General features: G+C 53.8%; 1 protein-coding gene across 1 annotated transcript; it reads right to left on the bottom strand.

Moving 5' to 3' along the window:
• Positions 1 to 26,858, bottom strand: ALG9 (ALG9 alpha-1,2-mannosyltransferase). The gene is made up of 16 exons (XM_054175999.1): positions 26,846 to 26,858; positions 26,160 to 26,376; positions 25,317 to 25,455; positions 24,793 to 24,927; positions 23,927 to 23,997; positions 22,404 to 22,492; positions 21,186 to 21,321; positions 20,720 to 20,807; positions 20,470 to 20,575; positions 14,663 to 14,785; positions 12,428 to 12,582; positions 11,676 to 11,805; positions 10,823 to 10,970; positions 10,388 to 10,517; positions 8,661 to 8,791; positions 1 to 295 (listed from the first exon to the last, which is right to left on the bottom strand). Exons 1-16 carry the CDS (start codon positions 26,856 to 26,858, stop codon positions 172 to 174), a joined length of 1,935 nt encoding a protein of 644 aa, XP_054031974.1. The 3' UTR covers positions 1 to 171.
• Positions 26,859 to 26,873: the final 15 nt, after the last annotated feature.

Here is a 26,873-nt window from a genome sequence, read left to right as displayed (position 1 = left end):
CTGCACCCTCCTCACAGCTGGGAGCCTGAGAGAATGAAACCACTTCATGGGAAACCTTTATTAGTGAACCTTACAAGCACAGCCTTTCCAAAAGAGAACTGGAGATGGCTTGGGAGGCAGCTGCCCAGGAGAGTCAGCAGATGCTTTGGGCTTGGTTGCTCAGGTGTGCTGCTACCCTCCCATCTTCCTCCTGCTTTGCTTTGACCTCCTGGATTTCAGAATGGTGTAGTTTGCATACCAGGTGTACTGCTCCGAGAGCAGAGGGACGTAGAACGCACGCAGCAGCCTGGAGGACCTGCAAGCAGAAAGGAGGGGACAGAAAAACCCACAACAAAACAAATCAGCCTTCAAGTGTTCATCTGCCAGGGTGCTCACAACCATCCCAAGGAGGCTTTGCAAAGCAGTTGAGCTGGTGAGTCAGTGACAGGAGGGATGCTGCTGGGTCAGGGATAGAGAAGCACAGAAGCAGAGAAACAGAGAAGCAGAGAATCAGAAGCAGAGAAGCTCAGAACCAGGGAAGCAGAATCATAAAACCAGAGAAGCACAGAACCAGAAAAGCAGAAGCACAAAACCAGAGAATCACAGAAGCAGAGAAGCTCAGAACCAGGGAAGCAGAAGCACAGAAGCTCAGAAGCAGAGAATCAGAAGCACAGAAGTAGAGAATCAGAAGCACAGAAGTAGAGAAGCTCAGAACCAGGGAAGCAGAAGCACAGAAGCAGAGAAGCTCATAACCAGAGAATCAGAAGCAGAGAATCAGAAGCACAGAAGTAGAGAAGCTCAGAACCAGGGAAGCAGAAGCACAGAATCAGAAGCAGAGAAGCTCAGAACCAGGGAAGCAGAAGCACAAAACCAGAGAAGCACAGAAGCAGAGAATCAGAAGCTCAGAATCATAAAATCCTTTCATCTGGAAAGCACTCCAAGCTCCTCCAGTCCAACCAGCAACCCAGCCCCACCACGGCCACCAAACCATGGCCCCAAGTGCCATGGCCACAGGTTGCTTGAACACCTCCAGGGATGGGGACTCCACCACCTCCCTGGGCAGCCTGTGCCAGCCCCTGACCAATCTCCACTTAACACCTCTACAAGTTCAAGGACATGAAGCTCATTTTCTCCCTGTTGGTGGGCCCAAAGCTGGTTTGTGCCAGGATCACCAGTTAAAGAGCAGCAGCCTGCCCAGTTCTGCAGCCTGCTAACCATTCCAGTAGGATTAAGGGGGAGAGGGGGCAGGAAGGTTTTGTAATTCCTGAAAGAAACTTAGATCCTGAATATCTGCCCAAAAAAGCAGCCAGCAGAGCCCTGGGGGCCTTTGCTGGCAGGCAGGCAGGCAAGCCCTGTTTCTGAGGGCATGCTATGAAGATGAAAGACAGCAGTGGTGCATTCAGCTCCTGGCATCTCCTCTTTTCTATCCAATCTTTCTGGCTGCCTCAGTCCTCCACAGGTCTGCAGGGCAGAGAAAAGCTTTGCTAGGCACTGGCATTCTGAAGTGTTGCTCTGGTGCCTGCTCTCCTGTTGAGGGCACTGAATTAAAGAGGGGCTGGACTGCTCCAGGGCAGCTTGCTGCAGGCTGCCAGCATTCAGCTCCATGCCCTGCTGGTGCTGGATGCTGGCATGTCACAGCACTTTGCAACAATTGGACCAATGGAGTGCTCCAAGCATGGAGGCTTTAATGGCTGCATCAAATTAGTACCTTTTGTTGGGTTGCTAATTTCTGGAGCTGTGCTAGCTGAGTACATTTGAAGTGCAGCTATTCCCTGACTGAGCAAACTGATGGGGAAAGGCAGGTTTCAATGGATGCCCTTCAGCAGCAGCACTAAACCCTGCTAGAAGCTTCCCAACTGTGAATCCAGGGCTGGGCTGAATCTTGCTTCCTCAGCACTGAAGGTTTATTCTCTTCCATCTCCTTAGAATCTCTTTAGACAGACCTAAGGCTAATGTCACCCACACAGAGCTTGGAAAAGCAGCACCAGCAGAGCTCAAAGGGAATTTAGAGTCACAGGAATGTTGGGGTGGGAAAAGGCCTCTAAGATCATCCAGTCCAACCCCACCATGGCCACCAAACCACATCCCCAAGTGCCATGGCCACAGGTTATTGAACCCCTCCAGGGATAGGGACTCCACCACCTCCCTGGGCAGCCTGTGACCACTCTTGCAGCAAAGAAATTGTTCCTAACCCTCCCCTGGCTCAATTTCAGGCCATTTCCTTTCTTTCCATCACCTGAGACTTAGGAAGAGACCAATCCCCACCTCACTGCAAGCTCCTTTCAGGTCTCCCTCTCTCCTCTGGAGCAGGCTGAGTGGGCAGGGCTGGCACAGAGGTCCAGCAGGCACCTGCTGGCCACTGCAATTCACACAGCCTTGCTGGCAGCCCAGCCCAGGTTGTGGGCACCCAACCCAAGTGACTCTTTCAGCAGTGTCTGGGTTGCTCACTGTCAGGCAGCAGAGGCTGGCTTTCCAAAGGTGCAGCCTCAAACCAACAATGGCAGGAAGTGCCCCTCTGAACTCCACCTCCCTGGGGGCTGCTGCTTACAGCCCCACTGGGAATTCATCAGAGAACAGGCAGCTCCTCACCTCCTGCAGCTTGGAGTGAAAGGGCATCCAGAGAGGGACTGGTTACAGCTCCTTGCACTGCCACAGCACTGCCACCAAAAGCAGCCTGGCTGGTAGGTCAAGACAGGAGATTCTGCTCTGCTGAGACCTCCCCTGCAGTGCTGGGTCCAGCTCTGAGGCTCTCAGCACAAGAAGGATGTGGCCCTGAAGGAGCAGGTCCAGAGGAGGGTCATGAAAATGATCAGGGGGTTGGAGCAGCAACTCCCTCATGGAATGGAGACACTCAGGCTGGACCCAAGCACAAGGCTGCTGTGGTGGCAAAGCCCTGGCTGCCTGCTCCCAGCAGCCACGAGAGAACCACAGCTGTGGTGCACCTACAGCTCAGGGAGTCATGAGAGAGCTTTAAGCTCAGCCAGGGAACCTTCACCTCCTGTCACCTCCCTTTGTCAGGCTCAGCAGACAGCAGATGGCACGTGGAAGGGCTTGGCATGACAGATGCCAGGGAATAGATAGAATGTTCCATTTGCATTTGCTGCTAAATTTGGCCCCCAGAGACTGTCAGTGTGTGCAGCCTCAGCCAGCACAGAGCTCCCAGGCAGGATGCTGGCAGCAAGAGCAAGGCCAGGAAAGCTCCAAGCTGGACAGCCAAGGGTCCAGTGCAATGCCACTGGAACCCTGATGCAGCCAAGCAAATTCTGCTCAGCTCTTGCTGAGGGGGGTACCCCACATTGCAGGGGGTGGGATGAATTCTTATCCATCTCTTTGGGTGCTAGGGGAGCATCTGGTGCAGCACCCAGAGCAGCTCCCAGTTGGGGCAGGGGTGCACAGTTAGCAGCAGGCCCAGCAGAGCTGGAACCACTCTGCTCTGTGGTGCTAAACACTTCTGCCAGCTGCTAGAGGAAGCAACTCAGCAGCCCAGGGCTGCTCGTGCCAGTGGAGGCTCTCTGCAATGAAAGCAAAGCACTGCTAGGTGGAGAGGTTCCCAAGCTCACACACTGGCATGGAAAGGAAGGAGATAGATGTAGAGGTGGAAGGGGGAAGATCCTTCCTAGCTGCATCTTGTACACCTGAAGGGAGAGGGAGAGGGAGAGGGAGAGGGCAGGGGCATCCCTGCCACACAGGCAGGAACCAGTACTTTCTAGGCCTGGGCATGCACAGGAAACTGATGATCACAGCTCTGTAAGACCCACAAACCTTTGCACTTTCTCTGGGTGTTGTGCACCCCCCATGCACCTAAGAAGCAGCTTAGCTCCTTGCAGAAGCAAAGCAGGGGAAACCTTTCATGCAGCATGGAGGAGAGCAGCATCAAAGGGGATGAGACTGTGCATCCCCTCAGAGCAGGGCAATGATATGCTAGAAGGAGGGCACCAAATCATTCACTTTGCACTAAGAACAGGGAGGGGTTGGCTTGGTTTTGTTGTTGTTGTTTTTTCTCCCCCTCTTGATGGAAAACCCAAACATTTGTAGCAAGCAGAGGCTGAGCCTAAAGAGCTGGAGAAAATATGTGCTCCTCAGTGGGGAGCTGTATATTTCCCCTCCTCTGTGCCAGCTTCAGAGTGCTCAGCCAATATAGAATTAAATGGACCTTGGCAGAGCAGCTTCCTGAGGAGCATAATTAGCTGGTGGCTTGGAGTGCTCTCTAATTCAATTAGCAGCACCATTTATCAGAGCCAGCTGAGAGTTGCACTGGCACTGCCTGACGTCAGCGCGAGACTGGCAGCCAGTCCCAGAAGCCTCCGGTTCAGCAGGAGCAAATTCAGCTGCTGGGGTCATTTATCCTCAAAGAGCAAGAGCTGGGGCTGGGGTGGGGAGGTGCTGGATTTTCATTTCCTTCCTTTTCTTCCCTTCCTTCCTTCCTTCCTTCCCTTCCCTTCCCTTCTATTCTTCCTTTCCTTCCTTCCCTCCTATCCTTCCTTCCTTCCCTCCCTCCTATTCTTCCTTTCCTTCCTTTCCTCCCTTTCCTTCCTTCCCTCCCTTTCCATCCCCTCCCTCCCTTTCCTTCCTTCCTTCCCCTCCCTCCCTTTCCTTCCTTCCTTCCCCTCCCTCCCTTTCCTTCCTTCCTTCCCCTCCCTTTCCTTCCTTCCTTCCCCTCCCTTTCCTTCCTTCCTTCCCCTCCCTCCCTTTCCTTCCTTCCTTCCCCTCCCTCCCTTTCCTTCCTTCCTTCCCCTCCCTCCCTTTCCTTCCTTCCTTCCTTTCCTTCCTTCCCCTCCCTCCCTTTCCATCCTTCCTTCCCCTCCCTCCCTTTCCTTCCTTCCCCTCCCTCCCTTTCCATCCTTCCTTCCCCTCCCTCCCTTTCCATCCTTCCTTCCCCTCCCTCCCTTTCCTTCCTTCCCTCCCCTCCCCTCCCTTCCTTCCCTCCCCTCCCTTCCTTCCTTCCCCTCCCTTCCTTCCTTCCCCTCCCTTCCTTCCTTTCCTTCCTTCCCCTCCCTCCCTTTCCTTCCTTCCCCTCCCTCCCTTTCCTTCCTTCCTTCCCCTCCCTCCCTCCCCTCCCTTCCTTCCTTCCCCTCCCTTCCTTCCTTTCCTTCCTTCCCCTCCCTCCCTTTCCTTCCCCTCCCTCCCTTTCCATCCTTCCTTCCCCTCCCTCCCTTTCCATCCTTCCTTCCTTCCCTCCCCTCCCTTCCTTCCTTCCCCTCCCTTCCTTCCTTCCCCTCCCTTCCTTTCCTTCCTTCCTTCCCCTTCCTCCCTTTCCCCCCCCACCCCCCAAATGCTCCTTGCTCTGCAGCCACTGAGCTGAAATCTTCCCTGGCAGCTTCCTTCCCAGCTCAGTCCCAAGTGCCCCTGCTCCTGCTCCTCCTTGCCTTTGACCAACCCCAAGCTGCAGTTTCAGTCAGTGGTTTTTACACTCACTTCACAGCAGCAGAGGACATTTCCACATCATTGTGTGGAAGCAGCTGCTGGATTTGAGAGGTGCAGCATTCTGTGGGGCTGGGGAAGGGGCAGAAGGAAAATACTGAGAGATGGGAGCAGCCTGGATCCTTTGAGGAGCTCTTGCTGCCTCTTCACTGACTCTCCCCCACAGACCTCTGTGTCTGGCCCTGGAGCCTTTCTGGGGCTCCTCTAGCTCATGATGTTGTGGCTGTGCTGGCAGAAGGGGCCTGATCCCTCTCTGTAGTATCCACTTTCAAATGTGACACCTTGACCTGACACCCTGGCTAGCAGCAGGACAGATCAAACCTCTCATGGTTTGCTCTCTGTGCTCCTCACTGGCCTGGGAAGCTGTGCCCACTGCTCTGCCTTTGCCCTGCTGTTCCTCCTCAGGGGAAACACAGAGCCTGTCAGAGAAGCAGGTGACAAGATGGGGAGACACTGCTGCCTCTCTCATCCCCTGGCATCAGTGATGCCCTCCAGGTAAGCACAGGCCCTCCCAGTGGCACTCTGCACTCCAGCTGCCTCACCTGCTGGCTGCTGAGGCTTTGCTGAAGGGACAGAGCCCAGCACTCCAGCCTGCTGGAGAGGCTCACAGCAGGGATGGAAAGCAGACCTGCTGCTATGGCAACCTGGCCTCCTCCACTGCTGAAGGCACCACACCTCCCCTCTGCTCCAGCTGTGCAGCATTGATAAGGAGCAGCATGGAGAATTTCCACCCAGCACAAGAACAGGAGCAGAGGAGGCTGGCAGGCAGCTCCAGCAGGGCCAAGGATCTGACTGCCTGAGCTGCTCCCAGGTCAGGCTTTGCAGCCCCTCTTCTATTCCAGTCTCCCACTAATGCTACAGCACCTTTGGTTCCAGAGGCCACTCAGAAGGGTCCCCTTCCCTCCTCTCCACCTTTAGGTGATCTGCTCCCTGGCCTTGGTGACTCTTCAGCCATGGAGTGTGCTCCCCTTTCCCCACCCTGCCTTCACATCTCATCCTTTCCAGGCTCAGCATGCTCTGCAGGACTCTTCTGTCACTCCCAGCTGCTCACAAGCTGCTGTTCCATGGTGAGATGCCACCTCTGCTGCCACAAGCCAGCCAACTCCTTCCAGAGGTAACAGCCACAGGGGCTCTCCCCTCAAAGGCTATGAAGGACCACACAGAGAAAGGGACATCCCTGTGCTGAGTGGGCTACTGGAGCCTGACTGCAGGTTTCAGAGACCCTTAGGCAATGAGGAACATGCAGGTTGGGAACCTAGCTGGGGTTCATAGATGAGCTAAATGCAACACAGAGTATCACAGAGCAAAGAAAAGAGATTGTAGAGGTTTGCACTGCCAGCTGGGAAGGAGTTAGCAGCCTCAGCCTGGTGGCTGTCAGGAAGATGGAGCCCACACTCTTCTCAGGGGTCCCCACTGACAGGACAGCACAAGAGGCAATGGGCATCCATTTGAACAGAAGAAGTTCCATCTAAACATGAGGAGGGACTCAGTGCCTCTGATGGACTTCAAAGGTGTTTAGATCAGGTCCAAACAATCAGAGCTTGGCTGTAAAGCAGAGGATAGGAAGCTTTCAAACCACAATTCCTTTGCCATCCAGGCAGAAATGTGCATTCAGGGCTGGATGCTCTACACAAGGAGTCCTCTGCAAGCCTCCTGTGCAGATGCTTCTGCTGCCTCATTGGTAAGACTGATTGGCCACCTCCATCCTCCCTTCCCAAAGTCCTGCCTGGATGCAGCAGCAGCTCTCTTGGAAAATTAATAGCTCATGAAGGACCATGCCAGGGAAAGTTGTTTGTGTCAGCAGGCTGGGAACATGAGAGCACTCCTGGGAGCTGCTCTAGCATGAGCAACTCTTTCTCACTCTTCAACTGCTTTTACCAGCCACCCCCTCCCCAGAGGGTCCTATTGCTGGGAAAGAAAAAGGTCTCTCAGAAAACAGGAGGGCCCTGAACTCTGGGTTGGATTTTTACAGAGGGCTGGGGATTTCCCCCCCCAGTCCTGTTATGAGAGCTCCATGATCAGAGCTGTGGATGACTGAACAACCATCCCCTTCCAGCTGAGCCTTTCTGTATTTGCAGATCAACCATGGTCCCCCCAGTCTGCCAAGCCTGACTGCACCTCCTGTTAGCCTGCAGGAGAGCAATCCCAACCTCAGCTTCCCACAAGAAGTCCTCTTCAGAGACACAAGGAAGGTGCTCAGTGAGCAGCAGAACTAATGGAGGATGGACTCTAGCAGAGGTCTCCTGCATGGACTCTCAGGTGTCTTCACTCAGGGAGGCAGCCTCCCCTCTCTCCCTGCCACCTTTCAGAACATTCTAAGAGCTCCCTGCTCTTTCAGACTGCCTCACACTTGTCTTGAGCATGGCTGAAAGAAGGCTGCAGGTTCCAAAGCCTGCTGGAAGCTGGTGACCCTCTCCTTCCTTTAGACAGCCAAACCAGCAGCACTGCTTCAGCAGCAAGTGCACAGGGAGGATTCTTTTCCAAAGCAATCCTCACCACCCCCCTTCAGCCAGCTTCAGCCCAGAAGGTGTCCATGTGCTGGGCTGCAGCCAGAGCAGTGTAGGCATCAGGGCAAGAGAGGGGATTCTGCCCCTTGACTCTGCTCTGCTGAGACCTCACCTCCAATCCTGCCTCCAGTTCTGGTGGCCCCAGCAGAAGGAGGACACAGAGCTGCTGGAGTGAGTCCAGAGGAGACCACGAAGGTGTTCCAAGAGCTGGAGCAGCTGTGAGCACAGCCTGAGGGAGCTGGGGGTGTTCAGCCTGGAGAAGAGAAGACTCCAGGGGGACCTTGGAGCTGCCAGCCAGTGCCTGAAGGGATCCTAGAGGAAGGCTGCAGAGGGACTTTTCCTGAGGGTGTGTGGAGACAGGACAGGGGGGAATGGTTTGAAGCTGAGGGAGAGCAGGGTTAGACTGGAGCTGAGGAAAAAGTTCTTCAGTGTGAGGGTGGTGAGACTGGAATAGGCTGCCCAGGGTGGTTATGGAGGTGTTCAAGGCCAGGTTGGATGAGGCCTTGAGCAGCCTGATCTAGTTGAGAGGTGTCCCTGCTCATGCAGGGAGGTTGGAGCAGATGATCTCTGAGGTCCCTTCCAACCTGAGCCATTCCACTGAGGCCAGCAAGCTGCCTTTACTGGAAGCTGGGTTTCAAGCTGGCATTAGCTAATCTCTCTCTTCCCTACACACAGCTGCCTGTGCAAGCAGACAACTGACCAGGATTAGTTCACAGACCTCTCCCCCCTCCCTCTCCAATGTGTAAAGCATACCTGGAAGCATCTAGGAATGGCTTGTAGGCAATGGTCACCCACTCTTCTTTGTGGGAGGAATACCTTGGCTCCCTTGGGGTTTCAACTCCTGCATCCAAGTCCACCAGGTAGTGGCATTTGGAAATGTCAAGCTGCAGAAAGACAGACATTGGTGTGGTTTATATCCTGCAGGCTTCTGCTTGGATGAGCTCTTTTATACAGGCTGCCACTTATCAAGGAGAAAGGGCTTGAAATGCTAGCAACAAGGGGCAGCTTTCTGCAGGATAAAACTATCCTCAATGCTTTCAAGTACAACCTTGATGAGACAACACAAGCTATTAACTCCACTAACACCTAGAAAGCTTGGACCTGGTGATCCTTGGGGTCCCAAACTCCACTCTCACCTAGAAAGCTTGGACCTGGTGATCCTTGGAGTTCCACACTCCACTCTCACCTAGAAAGCTTGGACCTGGTGATCCTTGGGGTCCCAAACTGCACTCTCACCTAGAAAGCTTGGACCTGGTGATCCTTGGGGTCCCAAACTCCACTCTCACCTAGAAAGCTTGGACCTGGTGACCCCTGGGGTCCCTTCCAGCCTGGCATTCTCTGTTTAGCTGTACTGACCCTGTTGGTCTTTCCCAGTGCTTGCCACCTTTATTCTTTCCTCTTTTTCTTCCTCCATGTATTCCTGCAGTTGTAAGCTCACTAAGCCTGAGAGAAGATCTTGTTTCCTTGGCCTTGTTAGTAGGTCAGGAGCAGAAAGGTTCCCAAACCCCATTTCAAATTCCCATCCAGTGAATCCCTCCTGTCCCAGGCCCCTCTCTGCTTGCTTGCATGACAAACACAAAATTGCAGGGTGCCATTAAGGAACAAGGCTGAAACAAAAGTGTGGTTTGCTGTCTTAGTCACAGGCTGTGCAGCAGCCAGCTGTCTGTGCTAAAAATATGCCACAGGGAAAAGATTTGCTAAATGCAAGGCCCTGCAGCAGACAGCTCCTCTCAGGTGGGAGCAGCCCTCCTTCTCATTTCCAGTAACTACATAATGAAGCTCCAAATCAGAAAGCTTCATCCCAGAAGGCTTAGCCCTGCTTTTACCCACACAGTGTGCTCCTGTGGCACAGCACTGCCTTGCAGCCACTTCTGAGAGCAGGTCACAAGTGGTGGACAATGGGCAAGAGGAAATGGCCTGGGACTGTGCCAGGGGAGGTTCAGCTTGGAGATTAGGAACAATTTCTTCCCTGCAAGAGTGGTCAGGCATTGACTGGGACAGGCTGCCCAGGGAGGTGGTGGTGGGGCTTGGTTTCTGTGGTGCCCAGGAAACAAAATGGGGAGAGCCAATCCCAGGATCAGAGGATGCTAGGGGTTGGGAGGGACCAGTCCAAGCCCCCTGCCAGAGCAGGGCCACAGAATCCAGCACAGGTCACACAGGAACACATCCAGATGGGGCTTGAAAGTCTCCAGAGAAAGAGACTCCCTCTGGGCAGCCTGTTCCAGTGCTCTGTGATCCTCACAGTGAGGAATTTCCTCCTCATGGTGACGTGGAACCTCCTCTGCTGGAGTTTCCATCCATTGCCCCTTGTCCTGTCCCAGGGTGCAGCTGAGCAGAGCCTGGCCCTGGAGTTTCCATCCATTGCCCCTTGTCCAGGGACATCAGATGAACAGAGGGGCATTCTGTGCAACCACAGGCATCATTATCAGTAGCACAAACTGCAGAGCAAGGTAAGAAGGAAGGAGGGATCTAAGCCTTACATATCTGGATGGCTCCTCCTTGTTTTGGTCGTTCATGTCAGCGGGGATGATCCGTGTGGCCATGGGGCCCTTGGCAAATGGTTTTGGTAACTGGCCCCTGAATTCTGACAGGATGAACTGGAGCTGCCAGCTGCAGAGAGAGGAGAGTGTCAGGAAGCCCAGCAAGAAAAACCAAGAGCTGGCAACACTTGGTGGGAGAAAAACCAAAAGCATAACCCAGGACCTGTCAGTGACTGCTCAAGGAGCAGGCACAGGACAAACACTCAGCAGCTTGTGGCCAGCACAATCTGCTGACAACAAACTTCAGGAGCTTTTGTTTTGGAGATGCTGGTGGCAACAGGGACTGCCAGGGCCTTAAGGCTGCTCCCATGAACGCTTCTGGGAGTGCCCCTCATGAACTACAGCAGAATGAAGCTTTTACACGAAGCAACTTACTTCTCTGGCAGGAGAAAGCTGCTTGGGAACCTATGCCATTCCTTCCCCACACAGACATTAACTGGCCTGCCCTCTGGCACTGTGTGAATGCTGGGGTCAGTAGCAATCCTGTGGAACTCTGGGTACAGGTCCAGGGGCCCATGGTAGCCTGTGGAAAGCAGCAGGTTGCAAAGGAGGTTACAGAAAGAGGTGGGAAGGACATGGCTGCTTGTGAAAGGCAACAAAAGCACTGCTCATGCAGGACTTTCAACTGGTAACCTCTTGAGTGAATCACAGAATGGGCTGGGTTGGAAGGGACCTTCAAGGTCAGCCAGTCCCAAGCCCCCTGCCGTGGGCAGGGACACCTCCCCCCAGCCCAGCTGGCTCAAGGCTTCATCCAACCTGGTCTTGAGCACCTCCAGGGAGGAGGCAGCCACAGCCTCCCTGGGCAGCCTGTGCCAGTGTCTCCCCACCCTCTCTGCCAAGAATTTCTCCCCAATCTCCAGTCTCAATCTGCCCTCCTCAAGCTTCAATCCATTCCCTCTTGTCCTACCACCAAAAGCCCTTGTCAAAAGTCCTTCCCCAGCTCTCCTGGAGCCCCTTCAGGTCCTTGCAGGCTGCTCTAAGGTCTCCCTGGAGCCTTCTCTTCTCCAGGCTGAACAGCCCCAACTCTCCCAGCCTGCAGATCATCTTTGTGGCCTCCTCTAGACCCACTCCAGCAGCTCCAGGCCCTCCTTCTGCTGGGGGCAGCAGAACTTTGAAGGTTCCTTCCTTCTACTGCGCCGCTGTAGGCAAAGCGGCACAGCTCTGGGAGGCCTGAAGACCTGCTGAGACCTACAGGCAGGGAGGCAGAGAAGCAGCCTGAAATACCAACCTCTGAATAAGGCAACAGAGCGTGACAATGACAAAAGGCCAAAGAGAAAGACAGTGCCCAGGGCCAGCCAGTTGGAGGACACTGTGTAGTGCTCCAGGCGGTAGCGCTGGAAGATGAAGTGGTAACACTTCTGAGGAGAGAGGGGAAAGAGAGAGACAATTACTCCAACTCTGGTTATGCTCAGCAACATCCTCTGTGCCCTACAGACCCTCCCAGCAGTGCCTGCACCTCCAGCCTCCTTCGTGGTCTTTGGGGGTTTGGTTGAGTTTGGTTTCATTCAGAGCCATGAAAGAGGCACAGAGGCTGCTGTGGTTCTGTCCCATTTCTGTCTGCAGAGAGCATCCCCTGCTGTGAGCCAGGCTGAGGGAGCTGAGGTTGTTCAGCCTGGAGAAGAGAAGACTTCCTGGAGGACCTTAGAGCTGCCTTCCATTCCCAACCCCCCTGCCACGGGCAGGGACACCTCCCACCAGCCCAGGTTGCTCAAGGCCTCATCCAACCTGGCCATGAGCACCTCCAGGGAGAGTGTGGGGAGAGGCTGCATCTATATTATAACAGGAGAGAGCACCCACAGCCTCCCTGGGCAACCTGGGCCAGTGTCTCCCCACCCTCACTGTCAAGAATTCCTTCCTCATCTCCAGTCTCAGTCTGCCCTTTCCCAGCTTCAATCCATTCCCTCTCATTCCCTCACCACAAGCCCTTGTGCCAGGTCCCTGCCCATGTCTGAGCTCACCAAACCCCTGCTCCACACTCACCTGAAGAGCAGAGAGAGCCACAGCACCACAGAGGCAGATGAGGGGGTAGATGGGAAAGAGAAACCTCTCCTCTTTGTGGGGCTGAGTGAAGAAAATCATGATCCAAATGTACATAGGAGCCAGGGTCAGCCAGTAGGGACGGCCCAGGTTCTGAACTGAAAGAAACACTCAGCCAAGTAGTAAGGGAAGAGTAAGGGCTTCACCCTAGCCCCCCTCTTGCACAATCCCCTCTCACATTCACAACCCCCTCCTTCAGCTCCCAACCACTGCCTTCAGACCCAAGCACACCAGGTGGTGAGCAGCCACCTTGCTGCAACCCAGCCACCAGAGCCAAAGGCAATACAGAACCTGGATCCCAGGGGATCTTTGTGGTTGGTTCCCTACAAGATTAATCATTTCAACAGCCTTCAGAAGACCAAAAGCAGCAAATAAGGGAGTGCAGGTTGGATGAGGCGTTCAAGGCCAGGTTGGATGAGGCCTTGAGCAGCTGAGTCGAGTTGAGAGGTGTCCCTGCCCACGGTGGGGAGGTTGGAGGAGAATAGAACAGAATAGAGTAGAGTAGAGTAGAGTAGAGTAGAGTAGAGTAGAGTAGAATAGAATAGAATAGAATAGAATAGAATAGAATAGAATAGAATAGAATAGAATAGAATAGAATAGAATAGAATAAACCAGGTTGGAAAAGACCTTTGAGATCATCAAGTCCAACCTCTCACCCAGCACCATCTGATCAACTCAACCATGGCACCAAGTGCCTCATCCAGGCTCTTCCTAAACCCTTACAGGGATGGGGACTCCACCACCTCCCTGGGCAGCACATCCCAATGGCCAATCTCTCTATCTGGGAAGAACTTTCTGCTCACCTCCAGCCTAAACTTCCCCTGGCACAGCTTGAGACTGTGTCCTCTTGTTCTGGTGCGGGGTGCCTGGGAGAAGAGCCCAACCCCCCCCTGGCTACAACCTCCCTTCAGGTAGTTGTAGAGAGCAAGAAGGTCTCCCCTGAGCCTCCTCTTCTGCAGGCTAAGCAACCCCAGCTCCCTCAGCCTCTCCTCCCAGGGCTGTGCTCCAGACCCCTCCCCAGCCTCATTGCCTCTGAGCTCTCTTCCAACCTGAGCCATTCTATGACTCTGTGAAGAGGTAAACCCCATCGAGTCTAAAGGTGCAGCCAGCAGGTCTGGAATCCCTGCTGTGAGCAGAGAGGCTCTCCCCCGGACCTACCCTTCCCCTCACAAACTATTACTTATTCCTCTCTCCAACCTTCATTGCCTCATTACCAAAACAACAGCGAGAGAGGTTTCTCAGGCACCTTCTGCCTGAAGGGAAGGAAACGACCGGTTCAAAAAATAACAGCAATTAGCCTGAACTGTAATCACACCGAGGAGGCTTCTTCAGCGCCTGACAATCCGCAGCCCCTTTTCCGCCCCTCAGACGGCAGAGCTGAGCAATTAGGCTGAGGGCATTTCGCAGAGCAGAAGAACAAAGCAGCTGGCAGAGAACCGCTCCTGCCGCCGAGGACAGGCACAGCGAGGGAGCAGCAGGGAACCTTGCATTTACAGGGCCTCCTGCTGAGCTTTTGCTGCTTTCTGACAGCGTGTCAGTCACACCCGGGGCACAGCTCCGAGCAAAGCGCCAGGCACGGGCGTTTGCAGCCAGGACCGGGAGGTTATTGTTTCTGCCATGCAGCGAGACACCAGAGAGTGAAGCACTGAGTGATGAATCTGCAGGCTGCTGCTGACACTTGATGAATCTTCCTGGCAGTGATGTAAAAGAGTAGCAATGGAAGAGCCAAGCAAGATAGCCCCCAGCTAACCCCAGAGGCTGCCACTCCCAGCTGCACACAGCTGCCTTCCCCTTTAAGGGTTACTTCTAATGCACAGCTGGCTGAGGGTTGTGTGCCACAGGACTTGCTAAGCTTACTCTGGGCACGAAGAGTTCAGCCTTGCTAACTCATTATTCCTCTTGAAATGGAGACAGGGCACACAGGAATCATCCTCAAGGACATGTCTCTGCCTTTTTGGCTGGATGGATGCATCTCACTGCACCTCCTCTCCACAGCAGCTCAAAACTGAAGTGAGGAAGGAGCTCCAGGAGCTTTCCTCTTACTCCAAAGGCTTTGCCTGAGCTTAGCTTCACTTCCAACACAGGGAAGCTGCTCTCTGGCAGGCAAGATCTCCCTTCAGGACTAAGGCTGAGATCCAGGCTGTCTGTGCTTGGCTCTCACAGCTGTCTTGCACTCACCATGAAATTTCTGAAGCAGACACTCCATCAGACAAGTCAGTGGCAGCACAAGCAGTGCCAAAATGAATGCCACGTTGAAATTCAGAAAGCCATTGATGAAATAGAAGGTCCAGGGCTCTGTACCTAGAGGATGAGAAAAGGAAACCAGAGCTGCTAAATCCAGGCATGTATGAGGTCTGCCTGTAACAGCAGAGCTGCTGCTCCTCTGCCTGACACAGACTGAGATCAGCAGCAGGCACCACACCTTCCACCAGCACAGCTTGCTCAAGGCCTCATCCAGCCTGGCCTTGAACAGCTCCAGAGAGGGAACATCCACAGCCTCCCTGGGCAACCTCTTCCAGTGTCTCCCCAGCCTCAATGTCAGGAATTCTTTCCTCATCTCCAGCCTCAATCTGCCCTTTTCCATCTTCAATCCATTCCCTCTCATTCTATCACCACAAGCCCTTGTGAAAAGTCCCTCTCCAGCTCTCCTGCAGTCACCTTCCAGGAAGGAGAAGAAGAGGAAGGAAGAAGAGGAGGAGTCACATTCACACTTCACCTCAACGAACAGAATACAGAATTAACCAGGTTGGAAAAGTCCTTTGAGATCATCAAGTCCAACTTCTCACCCAGCACCATCTGATCAACTCAACCATGGCACCAAGCACCCCATCCAGGCTCTTCCTAAACCCCTCCAGTGATGGTGACTCTACCACCTCCCTGGGCAGCCCATTCCAAAGGGCAATCTCTCTTTCTGGGAAGAACTTCTAAGACCAAACCTAAGCTTCCCCCTGCCCAGCTTGAGACTGTGTCCTCTTGTTCTGGTGCTGCTTGCCTGGGAGAAGAGACCAACCCCCACCTGGCTACAACCTCCCTTCAGGGAGTTGGAGAGAGCAAGAAGGTCTCCCCTGAGCCTCCTCTTCTCCAGGCTAAAACTGCCACCAAAGTTCATCCAGATGCTGGTTGTCATCAACACTATTTGAAACATCCCTGCTTCACTTTGCTCCTACCATGTAGCTTCAACCAGGACCAAACCAACCCTGCCTCCTGCCATGACACACTTGGGTGTTGGTTGCCAGCTTCAAAGGATGCAAAAGGGGAAGACATCCCAACTCCAGCTGTGGTTTGTTTGGACTCTTAGCTCAGGATGCTTCAAAACCCTGAACAATAAGGAATGGCAGCTCCCCTCCACACATTTGCCACCCTCTCTGTGTGATTAGCTCAATCAGTCAGCACATGACATGTGGGGGCTTTAATCACTGCACTGTTGTGACATGTGTCACATGCCACAGCAATTTCCTGCAATCAGAGCCACTTAAATAGGGTCCATGTTGAAATTAATCAGACAAGTGAAAAGCAGCAAGGAAAACCCCAAACCCACAGCTAAATATCAGCAGAAGCTGCACTGGGGGTGTCAGAAATGTGGCACTGGAGTTACCTGTGGCCAAGACCAGGCAGCTGAGGTTTGTTCAGGGAGCCTTTAGCTGCTAGCACTGAAAGCAAACAGCAATTCCAGGTCTGGCTTTTGAGGAGCAGGGAGCCAGTGATTAGAAATCCAGCTTCCCTCTCCCTCCACCTGCCTCAGAGGTCTTGCAGGTCCCACAGGAGCACAACCCTCAGCCTGTGGAAGGCTGAATGTGGGATAGGGTAGATTGAAAGACCACATTTGAGTGAGGGACACCACAGAGTCACCTGTGTGGCAACACTGCAGCTGTGCCAATGTCCTCTCCTCTTTCTCTAGCCCCTGTTGGTGACCTGCTCTCCTCAACAGTCACTGTGACAGCTCTTGCTCTGCAGAAGGCAGAGCATTTCAGAACTGAAGTGTTATTACCCTTCCTAGACACCAGGACTGCTGACTGTGAGGGCAAAGGAGGCACTCTGGGGCACCACACTGTAAACCCTCCCTGTGGGCACCCAGAAACGTTTGTGCAAAGGGGCACTTGGCTACTCCCCAGCCCTGCTGCCTCCTGATTCTCTTCTGGGACAGCAGTGCAGGTCCCTAAAGACCTAAAAAGCAGGGTTAACACTGGTTAGCCCCTCCAGGAACTAGCACTGTGGAGCACCAAGGCCTTTCCTTACAGAGCAAAGCACTGGAACTGGGTTCCACTGCCTGCTTTCCCACCCCCATTGCTACAGACAACAGCCACTTCACCACAGGAGACAGCAGGACGAGGCAGAAAGCTCTTCACACTGATCTAAACTGTTACCCTCCAGTGTTTCCTGGCTACAATTAAGCTGCAAAGCAGAGCCCAGCCTCACATCTTCAGGAGATAGTGCCAGGGACCCTACTGTCACCCTTCCACCTACCCTGGCTGCTGTGGAGAGTGAAGAGAAGCGACTATGGCTCTCTAGCTTGGGCTCTGATTTGGTAGCCTGGGGCCCCTCATGATCCACACCTCCTCCACAACCCAGGCACAGCCTTAAGGGCCCAGAGGTGTCCTGAGGGAAGAGGTCAGAGCTGCTCTGATGCAGAGCTTTCACAACAAAAACCTACTTTCTCCAATGGTTTTTGCAGTGTGACTGAGTTGCCCTTAAGAAGCAAGCACTGTAACCTCCCCTCCTCCCCCAGGGAGGGATTTTCTTCTCTGGGGGAGGAGGGAAAAAAATAAAACCAAAGAAAGGGGAGGGGGAAAAAAAAAGAAAAGAGAGGAGAAGAGTGCACTACAGAGGCAAGGAAAATGATTCCCAGACACCAGGCAAAAGGCACTGTGATGACTCACCCATTCAGAGGCACTCAGTCTCAATGCCTCCCAGGGCAAAATGCTTTTATTCCTGGTATCCACAACGACCCAAGGTGAGCTGAGAGGGAACTGCAAGCTAAAAAAAGAACAACCCCACTGCATGCCTGAAGTCCCAGGCCAGAGCATCTCTGAAGCAGGGAGGCACACTTGGAGAACTCTCCAGCCACGGTACCGATGGGGACCTGGCTCCACAGCACTGCACTCACACCATGGATGAGGGAACTTCTGCAAGGACCCCACAGGCCAGAGCTGAGCAGATGTGGGCTACAGATGTGGGAAAGGCTGAAAGTGTTGGGGCTGCCCAGCCTGGAGGGGAGAAGGCTCCAGGGAGACCTTAGAGTATTTGAAAGGGAGCTACAGGAAGGCTGGGGAGGGACTGTTCAGAAGGGCTTGGAGTGGTAGGATGAGAGGCAATGGTTTGAAACTGGAGCAGGGCAGAGTTAGGTTGGGCATCAGGAGGAAGTTCTGCACAGTGAGAGTGGTGAAATCCCAGAACAGGCTGCCCAGGGATGTGGTTGAGGCCTCATCCCTGCAGACATTCAGGATCAGACTGGATGTGTCCCTGTGCAGCCTGCTCTGCTTGGAGCTGTCCCTGCTGCCTGCAAGGGGGTTGGACAAGATGCCCTTTGAGGCTCCTTTCCAACCTGATGCAATCTTTGACTCTCTCAAAACAAAATCCCTGGGAAGAACACTGTGGCCCAGTCAGCTCCTGGCACTGTGGTTCCATGGGGCTGGTGGCACTGCCAGGCACTGAGCCAGAAACTGGCTTGAACTTTATGCTGTGGGAGAGGCTCTGGGAGCAGTTCTGGAAATCAAAGCCTCACACCAGTTAACAGAACTTAAACTATCATGCTGCAGCTTGACCCACTGCCATGGGGAGGGTGGCTCAGGACAAAGCAGGGGAGTTGTAAATTAGGCTTAACCTAGCCTGTTTGTCAGAGGCTTAGAAGGCTGCATGCAGACTGGAGCTGTAGTTCAGCTGTTGAGCAGTAACCAAGGCACAATAATTTGATCATGAGTCACAGCCCTCATTCTAAGCAAGTCTGATTCAGTGCTGCTACAATAAACAGCCTGCTCTCTGCATTTCATCTGTTTTCAAGCAGGACCCAACAGAGCAAGGTGTCATAAAACCAGCTGCAGCTTATTGTGCCCACGCCGAACAAAGCTTCCCAGAGCACCACCCCGCTGCAAATCACAGCCAAGGCTCTGAGCAGGGGGAGTGGGACACAACTTGTGTCACAAATTGTGCCTTCTTAGAACAGAAATGCACCAAAACCCACCCCAAAGCCTCAGAATCGGCCTTGGGGATATACACTTGGGAACTACTTTCCCTTGGCTGTAGAATCCTCATCACCCCAGGGAAACATTCATTGCACAACCTGAATTCAGCCAGAGAGGACTAAACAAAACAATAAACAAAATGCAACCTTGCCTCCAGAATTCCCAAAGGAAAAGCTCTGTGGTGTTTACCCTGAAGATGCTGTGGGCTGATGACTCTGCACAGGCTCCAGCAGCTCTTGCTTGCCATCATGTGAAAGTTGGGAAATCCCAGCTGCAGAGCCAGAAGAGCTTGTCCAGCCCTTTCATCTCCCCTGCTAGTGTTAATTTTCCCCAAGTGTTTTGAAGCTCTCTAAACACACAGTGCTGTCCTGGCCACACTGCACTACACAGCAGCTCCAAGCAGGCTTCTCCTGCTAGCCTGAGGATGTTGCATGAATGTCACCATGAATAAAACACTTCGGAACAGATTGGTCCCTGGAGGTTCCTGGAAACAACTCCTGCACCACTGTGGAAAAGGTCAGGCACAAGTCCATGCCAGAACCTATCAGAGGCAGTTTACTTACAGCAAAATTCACAGCAACAGACTTCAGAGCCTTCCTGCAAAGCTGAAACCCTGGCAAGGCAGCTGCTGCCCTGCTGTGCCACAGAGCAAGCAACAAATCAGCACCACCCAAAGGCAGCCCTTCACAGGAACCAACAACTATGGCCTGCAGGGCTCTGCCAGAGACAGCCTTGCTGCTAACCACTGCTGAAACCCTCCTTGAGTATCATCTCACAGAATGGGTTGGGTTGGAAGGGACCTTCAAGACCAGCCAGTTCCAACCCCCTGCCATGGGCAGGGACACCTCCCACCAGCACAGGTTGCTCAGGGCTTCATCCAGCCTGGCCTTGAACACCTCCAGGGAAGGGACATCCACAGCCTCTCTGGGCAACCTGTGCCAGTGTCTCCCTACCCTCAGTGTCAAGAATTTCCTCCTAGTCTCCAGTCTCAATCTGCCCTCCTCCAGCTTCAATCCATTCCCTCATCCTACAAGCTCTCGTGAAACATCTGAACAGAGACAAAAGAGATGACACAGAGACCCTGCACCCTAAGATCCCTGAAGGCTCTGCCAAGCCCTCTGAAGCTCTGCTGGATACAGAACACTTTTCTACTCTAGAAGTCCCTGGTATCAACAGCTGAGTGCAGTGGCAGCTCCCAAACAAACACTACAGCATTGCCATCGAGGTTCAGCCCTGAGATCTGGGTCACCAAGTCTCCTGCATGGGAACTCCTCTCAGCAGATGATTTGCCTGCAGCTTAAATACTTCTGTGGTAACCCCAGATCCTGCTTGCAAGCAAAGCCCAGGCCACACACTGCAGCAAGCAAGGAGATTCCCAAGGCACAGCAGGGACTCAGGAAGTCTGCAGAGACCTGATGTGAACTGGGAGAACGATGGATTCTGCATCCTGTGAGGAAGAGCAGCCAAGCAGTCCATCAAAGCAGGCAAACACACAGACATCTGCACCCACCTCACTCACAAAGCATGCAGACACCTTTGCTCCTGCAAGTTCTTTGCTGTGCCATCTCAGGAAGCTTCGAAATGAACAGCAGCAGCGCGATCCACAGGGCAGAGAAGCCCGGCAGTGGCCTGCTGATTCCCAGCCCGAGAGAGACATCCTGTGCCAAAAAGCTGCAAGTGCAGCCCTTCGGAGCTTGGAGGCTGGAGTAGGTCACCGAAGGATTGGTAAACAGCAGCTGGTGGGTCCCAGGAGCAACACAGCAGCCAACAAACCTGCTGGCTCCTTCCCTGTCATCTTACACTCACCATAGAGATCAGGTCCGTGAGAGGTGAAGACATTGTACAAAACAATGTTGAGAGGTGCAACTACCAGCTTCCCATAGTGATAGCTGTCCACAGCTACCAATGGCACCTGGAAGAGAGCATCAGCAGTTATTTCAGCTGCCAGTTTTTGGCTGGACTGCCCAAAAGCTCCATTTCCCATCTTCTTATTGGAAGCCATCCCTTCCCTTGCCATCCCAGGCCATTCCCTCTTCCAGCTGTCACAGGTACTCACCAAAAACAGGATCAGGGACACCACACACCAGTTGAAGAAACTTTTCCATCTCTGCTTCAGTATCAACAAGTCAAAGGCAATAGGAAGCCTGAAAGAGAGATCCAGTGTCAACTGGAGGCTTTGCCTTTTCCCCACTGCAGGTTTTCCTGCCCCTTCCAAACAAGCAGGGCAACAGCTGGAAGAAAACCATCACTTCACTGGGCTCTGCTTCTACTCCATATTCCACACTCCAGTCATCCAACTCAGGACTTACTCTCTGTCCATTAGGGTCAGGAAATCTCCCCAACCTAAGGTCTTCAAAAGCAAAGCAAGCAGGCTATGGAAGCCTGTAGCAATGCTCCTGGACCAGGCTAGCAGCTCAGTCCCTGCTAGTTTCTTCCTCCAGCTCTCCAACCCCTACATTTTCCCCAAGCAGGCAAGAAACATTTGGCAAAGGTGCAGAATTCCTGAGCCCTCCTCTCCTTACCCAAGAGCTGCACTGAAGGGCCAGCCCAGAAGGGCTCCAGCGGCCACCCCCAGCACTGCTACAGAGGTCTTGTCCATATACCAACCAGTTATGGCAATCACTGTGGTGTACATGCAGAAACTGCTTGGGAGGAAAGCTGCAACACAGGGAAAGAAAAGGGTTAGCACAGTTTTCCCACAGTGGGAGAACTGCAGGAGGCCAAGATAAGGCTAATCATCTCTCACTCATTCCCACCGGAGCTGGGATTGGAGACAGGACACTCTCAGGGAAAGCAAAACACAACCCAAAAGAGGATTCTGACAAGACCAGAAGGCTTCCTTCCTTGGTGGCACTCAGCAGCTGAGAGCACCCCCAGTTACCACTTTTAACTCTCCCTGCACCCTCTGTACTCCACTAGCTTGAGAAAAATGAAATGGAGCTGCTCAGGTGGCAGCAGAAAATGGGAGCTGGCTGGGTGCAGTCACCTGGGCAGAATGAGGAGACCTCTGCCACTGCAAACACAATGAAGGGAAAGTCCTTTCTCCACTGACCATAAACAAACAAAAAAAGGGCAAACCAGGAAACCTCAGCACTCCTGAGCTTTACATTTCTGTATGCACACAATACAGAGAATCTTGGCCCAAAGACTCTCTCCACACTTCACTCAATACCTGCAGCAGAGGTTTCAGAAGTCTGACAGGGGGTGGCTAGACAAATGGGTACAAGCAGACAGAAGGCACAGGACACACAGGCACAAGACAATGCCAGAAGGTGATCCTCCACCCTTGAATTATGTTCAAGGAAGGTAGGCCAAGACCCTGTTTAAATGGCATGGCCCACTGCAGAGAGACTGGAGGCAGCAATAGCAACAAACCTGCCCTGGAAATGGGAAGAGACAAGGCAGTGATGCAGGGGACATCACTTATTCTGTCATCACACCTGCCCTGAGAAATACCTGCAGCAGAATACAAGTGACTGCTGGAGACTCACAGGATTGTTTGGGTTGGAAAAGCCCTCTGAGACCAGCCAGTCCAACCAGCAGCCCAGCACCACCATGGTCATCAAACCACATCCCCAGGCACCACGGCCACAGGTTTCTTGAACACCTCCAGGGATGGGGACTCCACCACCTCCCTGGGCAGCCTGTGCCAATGCCTGAGAGATTTTGTGCTGCAGATCTTCTCTCTGCACCTGTCTTTGGACAAAGTAATTGCTGGTGTCATTGCTAAGCAAACTTACCTGCAGAGGAGCAAAACATCCCAGTGCTGAGTACTAAGAAGGCCAACATCAGGCGGCTCACATGTAGCCCAAACTTCTTGCACACAGCCCTAAGGAAGCAGAAGACTATTAGATACCACAAAAGCATCCTCAGTGCATAGAAGAGCGGTGCCCAAGGCATGCAGGACCACAAACCCCACCCATGAGCCATCCTCAGAGCTTCAGGTTGGGTGATTCTCATCACTCAGCCACTGACAGCAACCTGAAGAGCAGTCTGCCTGCCTCTGGCCTGGCATTTCAGACCCTTGTGAACTACACTAGTGCAAACCTCTAGAATAGAGGCTTCCCTTCTACCACTGCCAGCTGCACTTATGCAAACCTCAGGAACTCAGGGGGCCTGCAGTGCTGTAGCAATATCAACATCAATACCAACATCAACATCAGTATCAATCTAGCTGAGACTTTTCACCCCTCACAAAATCCCATGGTACACACACACAAAGAAGCCACAATTCACATTCTCCACACCAGGCTATTTCCAGTTCTGGAGCCCCTGCTACAAGAAGGAGCTGCAGGTGCTGGAAGGTGTCCAGAGAAGGGCCACAAGGATGAACAGAGGGCTGGAGCTGCTCTGCTATGAGGACAGACTGAGGGAGTTGGGGTTGTGCAGTCTGGAAAAGAGAAGGCTCTGAGGAGACCTTCTTGTGGCCTTCCAGTATCTGAAGGGGGCTCCAAGAAAGCTGGGGAGGGACTTTGGAGGGTGTCAGGGAGGGATAGGACTGGGGGGGATGGAGCAAAACTGGAAATGGGGAGATTGAGATTGGCTGTGAGGAAGAAGTTCTTCCCCATGAGGGTGGTGAGGGACTGGCACAGGTTGCCCAGGGAGGTGGTGGAAGCCTCATCCCTGCAGGTCTTTAAGGCCAGGCTGGATGTGGCTGTGAGCAACCTGCTCTAGTGTGAGGTTGGCAGGAGGGCTGGAACTGGCTGAGCCTTGAGGTGCCTTCCAACCCTGACAATTCTATGACTACTGCCAACAGAAGAGTCAGGCAAGGTAAGAGTTTGAGAGCCACAAATGAAGAGGCAGCAGGTAAAACCCAAAACACAGCTTAGACAAGGTAATCTTATGTTCAGGCCACAGCTTTTGGTGGCTGTAGAGACCATTGGCAGATACATCACAGACAGCAAGAGGCAATGTGTTCCACTAACATTCCCCATGGTAAACAAACACAGCAGCAGTGTCTCCTACAGCAGAGCTCCCTTTACAACACTCCCACCCTGCTTGCTGCCAGCAGTGAGAAATGAGTGCAGTCAACAAAATGCTGAAGGGGAGATGTGGGCAGCAGATCTGAGAAAACAATTTGGTCCTGCCAGTGGGATCCTGACCAATTTTTCCCTAAGTCATCCTGAGAACAGATGTTTGCAAGCTTCACTGACAAGCAGCCCTCTCTACATGAGAGCTTCAGGGTGTACTTCCTGTGGCAGTAACTGAACATGTTCCACACTGTGCTTCAAAACACTCACTGCAGACAGCTCACAACACTCACTTGTAGAAGTAGAGTTCACAAATGCAGCTCAGGAAGGCCAGGAAACATCGGAGGAAATAGAAGATAAGAACCTAGGAGACACATTTGGAGTCTGAACCAGGTTTGCAGTGAGGATTATGCAGCTGTTACTAAGCTGGTCCCAGGAACCACAGCTCTGCACAGGATGCAACAAGTTTGGCAGCGGGGAATGAGCCTATTCTGGCAGATCCAGATGCCAAACCAAGGGATGCTGAAGATCCTGGCAGCCCTGTAACACTGAAGTCCTTTACAACACAGGAGGTTAACTCAGTCCACTGCATTTACCAAAGCTACTGCCCTTTTCTTTCCTGGTGCCAGAGTATGGCAATGGACACCCAACCAGGATGAGCACTCAGTGGTTTCTGTGACTTCAGTTCCAATGTCCTTTGCAAAATGCTCTTTTATTTCCTATAGTTCATTGCAAACATGAATTCAATAAACAAATCAAAGCAGTCGCTGCTGGCTGCCACAAAAATCAATATGGGCTCCTAAAGCATCAGGGGAAAAGCCAGAGGGATGACTGAGAGCCTGTGGCTGCCAGGTAACTATCCCCAGGCCTGCACACACTCAAGAAGCCAAGGAGCCACCAACCCTTCTGGGACAGCTTCTCAATCAAACCGGAGCCTGACAGCACTTCCCTGCAACTTCCCAGCCACTCTTCTTTGGATCCCCTGTGGCCAGCTCACAAACTCTTGAAAAGCCTTGCAGGAAACTGAGTGTTTGTAAACCCATCGGTGCTTTGTAAACACTTAATGCTCTTCCCGATGAAAACAAACAAAGCAGCTGCCTGAAATAGACCAAAGGCATGTTCATTCATCAGGACAGAGGCCTTGCAGGCTCTAATTTACCTTGTTAGTCTGTAGAACTCTAGCATGGAACAAGGCTGGTAAGGCATGAAGCCACAGGTAAGCATAGGAGCGGATGGCATAGGCTGGGGAGTACTCCCATGTCTGAAACCCCTTCCCATAAACGAGGTAGTGTGTCTGCAGTGAGGAAGAAACACAGAGAGAAATATGCATCACACCAAGCAGACAGCTTTGCAGTTCCCTTCTCTGAATTCCTGGGTGAGAACATTTCTCTTTGAAACACAAGAGATTAGCACAGGGTTTCATACAAACCTGCCCTGGCACAGGGCAGCAGCAAACTCCTCCATATCTCAAACTTCCAGTGAGGGTGGAGAGACACCGGGACAGGTTGCCCAGGGAGGCTGTGAATGCCTCCTCCCTGGAGGTATTCAAGGCCAGGTTGGATGAGGGCTTGAGCAACCTGGGCTGGTGGGAGGTGTGCCTCAGGGAGGGGGTTGGAACTGGATGATCTTGAAGGTCCCTTCCAACCCATTCTATGAATCTCTGAAGGTAAGAAAACCATTTACCGGTTCCCAGTAGTTAAATGTCTCATCACAATCCGAGATGTTGCTTAAGAGAGCTGCACAGAACCTGGCTGAGATGAGACACTTGAAAGCTGTTGATCCTTCAGGGGCCCAAACTTGTCCTGCTTTGCTCCCGGATGCCCTAATCCAAAGAACAAAAATAAAGGGGTGGGGGGGAGGCAAATATGCAGCAAGAAACCTTAGCACCAAGATCGAGACTCGCGATGCGACACCAGGCACTAAACCACAGCCGCGTTTGCCTCTCTGCCATTTCAGCAGGGTGCAAGCGCAGGTGAGGCTTTCGCTCGCTCCGTGCTCTCCGGGAAACACCACCATCCCCCTCACACCGCCGGAGCAAAGGCTTTGAGCGCTTCACCCACCGCCGCAAGCCATCCCCCCAGCACCTCAGCCTCTCCCCGCAACAACAACGCAGAGCGCAGCCACGCACCAGCCGCGGCCGGCCCGGGAGGAGCTGCAGCGAGCGCAGCGCAGCGCCGCACGCCCGACGCGGAGCTCCCCCGGGGCGCCGGGCACCGCCGAGCCTCAGCGCCCAGCAGCGAGGTAATCCCCGGGCGGGTGCGCTCGCAGCTGACACCGCCCCGCCGGCGCCGGGTCCCCCCCCGGGACAGCGGGGATCCCGCCCGAGTGACGGCTGCAGAACCCGCCCCCGGCAGACGGCCGCCGCGGCCAGGGCTGCAGCCGCGCGCCGCCACAGCCTGCCGCTGCAGCCCGGCCGCGCGCGGCACCCAACCGCCCGCTGCAGCCCGGCCGCGCGCCGCCGCGGCCTCCCGCTGCAGCCCAGCGCCGCTGCAGCCCAGCGCCGCTGCCCGGCCCTCCGCCACCTACTCCGAGCGGCTCTCCTCCGCGCCCGAGGCTTCCGACCGCGCCCGAGCCGACTCCCCGCCGCCGCCAGCCCGCGTCCGTTGCCGGGCCCCTTTGGCGGCCATGCCGAGTACGGGAAGCCGAGCGCCCGCTCCTGCCGCCAGAGGACGAAACGAGAGCAGCGCCGAAGCCGCCGGCCGCCATGCCGGGTGTGGGCACGAGAGCGCGCCGCGTGCGCGGGCTGCCGGGAGCGCGCTCTGCTGCGGCCAGCCTCCCCCCCCCCCGCCCGCGCACCCTTCCCCCTTCCTCCTTCTCCTTCCCTTTTCCCTTACCTTTTTCCTTTCCTTTTTCCCTTCCCCTTCCTTTCTCTTTTCCCTTCCCTCTCCCTCTCCCTTCCCTCTCCCTCTCTCTTCCCTCTCCCTCTCCCTTCCCTCTCCCTCTCTCTTCCCTCTCCCTCTCTCTTCCCTCTCCCTCTTTCTTCCCTCTCCCTCTCTCTTCCCTCTCCCTCTTCCCTCTCCCTCTCTCTTCCCTCTCTCTTCCCTCTCCCTTCTCCTTTCCCTTTCCCTTCTCCTTTCCCTTTCCTTTTCCCCATCCCTTCCCAGGCAGCGCTGGGCAGGAGGGCAGCTCAATGTGGCACACATCCTTGTTAAAGTATTTTATTGGGTACCCCCCGGACTGAATAGCTGGGAACAGGGCAGGGAGAGTCTCACTGATCAGGTCCATTCCCAGAGGCCCTAG

The sequence above is a fragment of the Dryobates pubescens genome, chromosome 34 (genome assembly GCF_014839835.1).
Source record: "Dryobates pubescens isolate bDryPub1 chromosome 34, bDryPub1.pri, whole genome shotgun sequence".
Taxonomy (NCBI): Eukaryota; Metazoa; Chordata; class Aves; order Piciformes; family Picidae; genus Dryobates; species Dryobates pubescens.
The sequence above is the reverse complement of the archived record's forward strand: the minus strand, read 5'-3'. Positions and strand labels throughout refer to the sequence as shown.